Here is an 8,191-nt window from a genome sequence, read left to right on the forward strand (position 1 = left end):
TTACTGGGAGGTGATCTCACGAGTGAGCAGTGACAAGCTGTGTGTACAGTGTTTGCAGAACACAGAGGACGTGTGTAGAAATGTAACACTCACTACCACTTTCAGCACTGTATTTACTTGTATTTTAGTCTGATAATTACTTATTTTACAATATAGGAGATACATTTTGACTTACTATTAGTGATTTGAAGATAATTATATAATATTATTGCCACCGCTTTTCCTGCAGATATAAGCAGATCAGCAAATTAGTGTCTGTAGAGGTATTTTTTTTCATACCTTGAAATCATTAAACCCTTTTTTTCCAGGGCCTGTTATTAAATAGATAAGTAAAATAAACCTTTTTAGAATGCTTTAAAATATACAACAGAACTATGCTTTATTCCAAAAGGTTTGAATGTTCTTCTGCTGATTAAACAGTTTTTTTTTCCTATTTAAGTTGTCCTTGCCAGCCAATGAGTAACAGAATCACAGGATTCAGTTGTATTTAATCATTCATTTCTTGTTAGCTTCAGTTTAAGTTAACCCCTTAACGACCGGTATTATATGTCTACATCGGAACAAAGTTCCGATGTAAACATCTAAGTTAAAATAAATGTAAGTTTTCATAAATTAGTGCCCGGTTTTTAAAAATACTATTAAAAACAGGGGCACTTTCTCTGACCCCCCGCCCGCTTCTCCTGCTGTACCTATACAGCATTGATGAAACCGGCTTCCTCCAATCACGGTGTGGCCTCACAATATGGACACTTTGGGGGGGAAGCCATGATTGGAGGAAGCCGGTTTCGTCATTGGTCACGTACAGAGGAACTGCGAGCGGGGGATCATCGATTCCACTTTGCACAAGAGAAAGGTAAGTATTTGTAAAAATACGGTGCACAGTAAACTTTCATGAATCAAAGTGCCCTTGTTTTTAATAGTATTTTAAAAAAACAGTCACTAATTCATGAAGGTTTACATTCACTTTAAAAATGTAAATCAAATATGGGATCGTGCCTGGGGGGAGTGCATGTGATGCCAGGCGCACCCTCCAGTCCGCAATCCCATTTATGAAGCACCTTTTGCTTTAGTACAGCCAAAAGGCTAGGACGTTCTATGCCGTCCTAAGGGTGTTAAAGCCAAGTGCGGTTAGGACGTCCTATGGTCATTAAGGGGTTAACCCTTTTATAGTATGAGTGAGATATTTATATATTAATATGTTAAACTGCTGCTCTTTTATATACATGATGAAAAGTAATACATTGAATAATATATCTCTTTAAACATTTGAAAAAAGCTGATTGAAAAGCCAAGATATGTTGTATAATCTATATACACACCGAGTACACATACATACATTTATATATATAATGCCAACTAGTTTTAGTATAATAAATTTGCTATGTCAAGAAAATACCAGTAGGTGAATACATTCACTAATGCATTTTACATGTGATGGATTTAAAAATTAGCTCTATGGTGCAAGGGGTTAAACATATATTTAAAGTAAACTTAGCAGCAATAATGCATTGCCTCTCAATCTGGATATAGAAGATGATTGGCTGCTACCTGGATATGTATTTGCGCTAAGTTAGAGAAATACTTAAAATTTGTTTTGTACGGAGTAATTGAAGGGACATTAAACACAAATTTTAAACTACATGATTATAAACCTTCATATATAAGAATAATTTTGCAATGAAAACTGCAGATTTGTTTTGTCAAATGAGTATACTTTTTCATGTTTGTTCATTTCACTGATTTCCCTGTCCTTCAGAACAAAAGACCCTTGCTAACCAATCACAAACTAATATTTAGTTATAGCATAAACTCTAATTGCACATGCGCAGACTGGCGTGGCCTGTCCTCTTGTATTCCCTTAAAGGGACACTGAACCCAAATTTTTTTCTTCCGTGATTCTAATTTACTCCTATTATCAAATTTTCTTCGTTCTTTTGCTATCTTTATTTGAAAAAGAAGGCATCTAAGCTTTTTTTTTTAGGTTCAGACCTCTGGACAGCACTTTTTTATTGGTGGATGAATTTATCCACCAATCTGCAAGAACAACCAAGGTTGTTCACCAAAAATGGGCCGCATCTAAACTTACATTCTTGCATTTCAAATAAAGATAGAAAGAGAATTAAGAAAATTTGATAATAGGAGTAAATTGAATTAGTTACTATTGAAAATAATGATTATCCTATCACGATTGTTGATGCAAAACTGATAATCCACCTTTTAAAAGCATGTGACCCCACAGAGGCTTAGGGATGGAGGGAGAAGTAAAAAAAAAAGGTCACATAAATTGCCTAAAAGTATTAACCCGAGCCTACCTTTGTGAAAGTTAAACAAGCACAATTTTTAGATGTATTTTACAGCAAAAGGCTGCACAATAAATGATGGATGTATATTGCAATAACGTTTCACTTGCAATAATAAAACATTTTATGCGTTTTTGAAATGTTAAGTTTAATGTTCCTTTTAAAAGCGGGAGTGAGTGTTACATTTCTACACACGTCCTCTGTGTTTTGCAAACACTGTACACACAGCTTGTCACTGCTCACTCCTGACATCACCTCCCAATAACTGCTAGAAGCTACCAGCACTGCCTCAGTCTCAGACGTCTTACATAAGTCATTATTTACAGACAGTCTCCTCCCCACAACACCTTATACAGAGAGCACATGGAAACCTCAGGAACTCACCAGATTGCTCATTTGTGCATATAAAAGCAGGTGGAGCTTTCACTAGCAGCAGTACAGACAGAGAGACGACACAAACAGATTCTCTACTCGCAGACTCTGACAAGATACAAACTTCATGATGTTTCCTCTGAGCCTCCTCCAGTCCTCACACAGCCCCCTGTGTACCTGCAGTGAGTCTGCACTCACACTCTGGCCGGCTACACGGCTGATCTATGGCCAGCTGGAAGATGACGTGCTGAGCTTGAGGAACGATATGGACAGAAGAATGCAGCGTGTGAATCAGACTTATCAGCTGCTCTCTCAGGACATAGAGATGAGAAGGAGAATGGAACAGAGCAGACAATCTGCAGCTAGAGAAGCTCAGACCATCTCTACAAGAAGAGACAAAGATGGGAATAAAAACTTTGCTCTCACCCTGGATGTGAGTAATTTCTCTCCTGATGAACTGACAGTGAAAACAGAAGGAAGGAGACTGATTGTAATGGGGAAACGTGACAAGAAATCTGACTCAGGGGATGGAAGTTTCTTCCATGAATACAGAGAGTGGAAGAGAGAAACGGAGCTCCCTGAAGATGTGAATCCTGAGGACGTGTTGTGCTCCCTGTCCAAGGATGGGCAGCTCCACATACAGGCTCCTCGCCTAGCGCTGACAGCTGCAAAAGAGAGACCGATTCCCATCACCTTGTGCCAAGCGCCAGAAGATGCGCAGCAAACCCCAGCTGTGACCCAAAACAGCAGCTCTGAGAAAGGACAAGAAAATGCTGCATAAGAACTTTATAATAACTCATCTAAGTAACTGGTTTAAATGTTTTTTTTCTATATTTTACACATCACATGGTTATTTTCTTTCCATTTGTTTTGTTTGCATATTTTTATGTTTACCAAATTCTGTTGTGAAATGTGTGTTGTATTTATGCACTTCTATTTGTTTAATAAGTATTAAATCCTTTACATGTTTTTTCACATAGTAAAATAAATGCTTAAGGCAGAAAGGTTGCAGATTAAAGGTGAGAGAAGTAAAACAGAGGTTGCAGGAAAACAGCCGCTCTAAGGAAGGACAAGAAAATGGACAAAATACAGTGTAAAAACTGTAAAGGACTCATCTAATTAATTTATTTAAAAGTTTATTCAGTATATTTTGTACCTATTTGTTTGGTATGTTTTTTTATTTATAAATTGACTAAAACTGTGTATTGTGGGTTTAAGTATTTCTATTTGCTTAATAAACATTTAAAACATTTACATTTTTTTTTGGTTGTTTTATTTTGTAATGTAAAATACAAGTTAAAGAAAGAAATGATGCATTTCAGGAATGAAAGTCAGAGATCACTGCACTGTTTTACTTTATCAAATCTGACCAGGAAGCAGATATAACTTTATATAATTACAAAATATAGAAGGTGTAGACAAAAATTATAAGAATCATGTACAAAAAAATACAGTGTAAAAAATATTAATACTAATATCAGATTTACTCACCAAGAACAATATTATATACATAGGTGCTATGCATGAAAAGTCATTTCACTAGAATTAAAATAAGTTATATTTTATTATGTTTGTGAAAGTGGGAGCTAGTGGAGAAGAAAGATGAAATAACTCTGCATTGGTTATCAGCCACTGGTCAAAATGCAAGGAGAACTCTGTATAAAGATCAACATTATATACAAAACATTCTATAGATAATAACAAAGACAAAAAACATTCAGCTAGATTACGAGTTGTGTGTTTGTTAGGTTTAAAAAGCAGCATTGGCCGGTCCCAACGCTGCTTTTTAACGCCCGCTGGTATTACGAGTCTTGCAGGTACAGGTGTACCGCTCACTATTTGGCCAGACTCAGAAATACCGCAAATCCACTTACGTCAATTGGGTATCCTATTTTTAAAGTGAGCAGTACACCCTCTCCTGTCAAGACTGGTACCGCATTTTAAAGTCAGTAGTTAAGAGATTTACACTACAACGCCGTAGCATAAAACTAAAGTGCTAAAAAGTACACTAGCACCCATAAACTACCTATTAACCCCTAAACCGAGGCCCTCCCGCATCGCAAACACTATAATAAATATTTTAGCCCCTAATCTGCCGAACCGGACATCGCCGCCACTATAATAAACATATTAACCCCTAAACCGCCACACTCCTGCATCACAAACATTAGTTAAATATTATTTACCCCTAATCTGCCATCCCTAACATCGCCGCCACCTACCTACATTTATTAACTCCTTATCTGCCGCCCCCAACGTTGCCGCCACTATAATAGATTTATTAACCCCTAAATCTAAGTCTAACCCTAACACCACCTAACTTAAATATAATTTAAAAAAATATAAATAAAATTACTATAATTAACTAAATTATTCCTATTTAAAACCAAATACTTACCTATAAAATAAACCCTAAGCTAGCTACAATATAACTAATAGTTACATTGTAGCTATTCTAGGGTTTATTTTTATTTTACAGGCAACTTTGTATTTATTTTAACTAGGTACAATAGTTATTAAATAGTTATTAACTATTTAATAACTACCTAGTTAAAATAAATACAAAAGTACCTGTAAAATAAAACCTAACCTAAGTTACAATTACACATAACACTACACTATAATTAAATAAATTAAATACTATTAAATACCATTAAATTAAATTATCTAAAGTACAAAAAAAACAAACACTAAATTACAGAAAATAATAAAATAATTACAAGATTTTTAAACTAATTACACCTAATCTAATCCCCCTAACAAAATAAAAAAGTCCCCCCCAAAATAAAAAAAGCCCTACCCTACACTAAATTACAAATAGCCCTTAAAAGGGCCTTTTGCGGGGCATTGCCCCAAAGTTATCAGCTCTTTTACCTGTAAAACAAATTACAAATCCCCCCCAACATTAAAACCCACCACCCACACAACCAACCCTATTCTAAAACCCACCCAATAACCCCTTAATAAAACCCCTTGAAGATCACCTTACCGTGAGACGTCTTCACCCAACCAGGCCGAAGTCCTCAACGAAGTGGGGAGAAGTCTTCATCCAAGCCGGGCGAAGTGGTCCTCCAGACGGGCAGAAGTCTTCATCCAGACGGCATCTTCTATCTTCATCCATCCGGCACAGAGCGGGTCCATCTTCAAGACATCCGACGCGGAGCATCCTCTTCATCCAACGGCTCTTCTGGAATGAAGGTTCCTATAAATGACGTCATCCAAGATGGCGTCCCTTCAATTACGATTGGCTGATAGAATTCTATCAGTCAATCGGAATTAAGGTAGAAAAAAATCCTATTGGCTGATGCAATCATCCAATAGGATTGAAGTTCAATACAATTGGCTGATCCAATCAGCCAATAGGATTGAGCTCGCATTCTATTGGCTGTCCAATAGAATGCTGTCCAATAGAATGCTGTCCAATAGAATTACACCACTTAGGAAATGCCGGAGCCATATATGTAATACCCCAATGTGCAAGGTGAAATTACGGGCGGTGCAGGTTTCCACGCTTGCGCCAAAACCTGCGCCGTATATTTGATCGCGCCCATTGTGTTGATTTATACCTGCTGGCAAAAATTGTATGATGAATTATTATGTACTTAACCCCATAATTAGGCACTACGTTCCCCACCAATAATACAAAATCATACCAGTACCAGGCTATAAAGGTCACAGCATAATTGTTTATCAAAACTTGTAAACAAACAAATATCATACACCATTATATATAATATGTCCTTGTAACAAAACAACCCATAATAGTGCTTGCCCTATAACTCAATAAATCTTATCACTCAACCAAGTAAACATATTGTTAACCTCTCATGAAACCTCAGGAGGTACCCAATACAAAATCCCACCTTTTTCAAAATGCAAGCACCCTGCTAACCACCAAAGCAAACATCTTCCCAGCAGTATGTTAAGGGAGGGAGAGCAGGAGCTTCTCCTCACCTACAGGTCCGGAAATGAAGAGGCTCTCACTTCCCATTACCTACCTGTCAGGGGTTTTTCCCTGCTTTGTTTGCTATGTGCTGCTGGCAGCCATTTTACTCACCTCTCTTACTGAATCTGGTACAGAGTGTGTGATGCTGCTCATTTCCTGCACGCCATCTTATGGCCAGACTGGTGAACATCATTCATGTGAGACAAGTTGCAGTCTCAGAATTGTGATGTCATCACTTATTATTTAAAGGGCCTCTGTTCAGTATGCTTTGCCCTTGCGTTGTCTCAGACCTGTTTGTGAGTTCCTGTGTTCCAGTTCCTGTGTATTACCTGGCTAGTCTGACGTCCCTTCTGGTTCCTGATCCCTGGCTTGTTCCTGACTCTGCTGTTCTCCTTGTTCCTGATTCCGGCTCGTCTGACTACTCGCTTCGGTAGATGAAGTGCTGAGCTTGAGGAACGGTATGGACAGAAGAATGCAGCGTGCGAATCAGACTTATCAGCTGCTCTCTCAGGACATAGAGATGAGAAGGAGAATGGAACAGAGCAGACAATCTGCAGCTAGAGAAGCTCAGACCATCTCTACAAGAATAAAAACTTTGCTCTCACCCTGGATGTGAGTAATTTCTCTCCTGATGAACTGACAGTGAAAACAGAAGGAAGGAGACTGATTGTAATGGGGAAACGTGACAAGAAATCTGACTCAGGGGATGGAAGTTTCTTCCATGAATACAGAGAGTGGAAGAGAGAAACGGAGCTCCCTGAAGATGTGAATCCTGAGGACGTGTTGTGCTCCCTGTCCAAGCATGGGCAGCTCCACATACAGGCTCCTCGCCTAGCGCTGACAGCTGCAAAAGAGAGACCGATTCCCATCACCTTGTGCCAAGCGCCAGAAGATGCGCAGCAAACCCCAGCTGTGACCCAAAACAGCAGCTCTGAGGAAGGACAAGAAAATGCTGCATAAGAACTTTATAATAACTCATCTAAGTAACTGGTTTAAATGTTTTTTTTCTATATTTTACACATCACATGGTTATTTTATTTCCATTTGTTTTGTTTGCATATTTTTATGTTTACCAAATTCTGTTGTGAAATGTGTGTTGTATTTATGCACTTCTATTTGTTTAATAAGTATTAAATCCTTTACATGTTTTTTCACATAGTAAAATAAATGCTTAAGGCAGAAAGGTTGCAGATTAAAGGTTGCAGAAAAATAGCCGCTCTAGGAAAGGACAAGAAAATGGACAAAATACAGTCTAAAAACGTGAAAATGACTCATCTAATTAATTTATTTAAAAGTTTATTCAGTATATTTTGTACCTATTTGTTTGGTATGTTTTTTTTATTCATAAATTGACTAAAACTGTGTATTGTGGGTTTAAGTATTTCTATTTGCTTAATAAACATTTAAAACATTTACATTTTTTTTGGTTGTTTAGTTTTGTAATGTAAAATACAAGTTAAAGAAAGAAATGATGCATTTCAGGAATGAAAGTCAGAGATCACTGCACTGTTTTACTTTATCAAATCTGACCAGGAAGCAGATATAACTTTATATAATTACAAAATATAGAAGG

General features: G+C 37.3%; 1 protein-coding gene and 1 pseudogene across 1 annotated transcript; both read left to right on the top strand.

Annotated features, from left to right (window-relative positions):
- Nucleotides 1–2,750: 2,750 nt before the first annotated feature.
- LOC128638038 (heat shock protein 30C-like) lies at nt 2,751–3,931 on the top strand. The gene has a single exon (XM_053689912.1). It carries the CDS (start codon nt 2,800–2,802, stop codon nt 3,451–3,453), a length of 654 nt encoding a protein of 217 aa, XP_053545887.1. The 5' UTR covers nt 2,751–2,799; the 3' UTR covers nt 3,454–3,931.
- A 2,806-nt stretch (nt 3,932–6,737) lies between these two features.
- On the top strand, nt 6,738–7,602 carry LOC128638039 (heat shock protein 30C-like; annotated as a pseudogene).
- Nucleotides 7,603–8,191: the final 589 nt, after the last annotated feature.

The sequence above is a fragment of the Bombina bombina genome, chromosome 8 (genome assembly GCF_027579735.1).
Source record: "Bombina bombina isolate aBomBom1 chromosome 8, aBomBom1.pri, whole genome shotgun sequence".
In the NCBI taxonomy this organism is placed as follows: Eukaryota; Metazoa; Chordata; class Amphibia; order Anura; family Bombinatoridae; genus Bombina; species Bombina bombina.

Excerpts from the sequence above, each read along its gene's own strand:
- LOC128638038 (XM_053689912.1), top strand. The coding sequence starts at position 2,800 with ATGATGTTTCCTCTGAGCCTCCTCCAGTCCTCACACAGCCCCCTGTGT.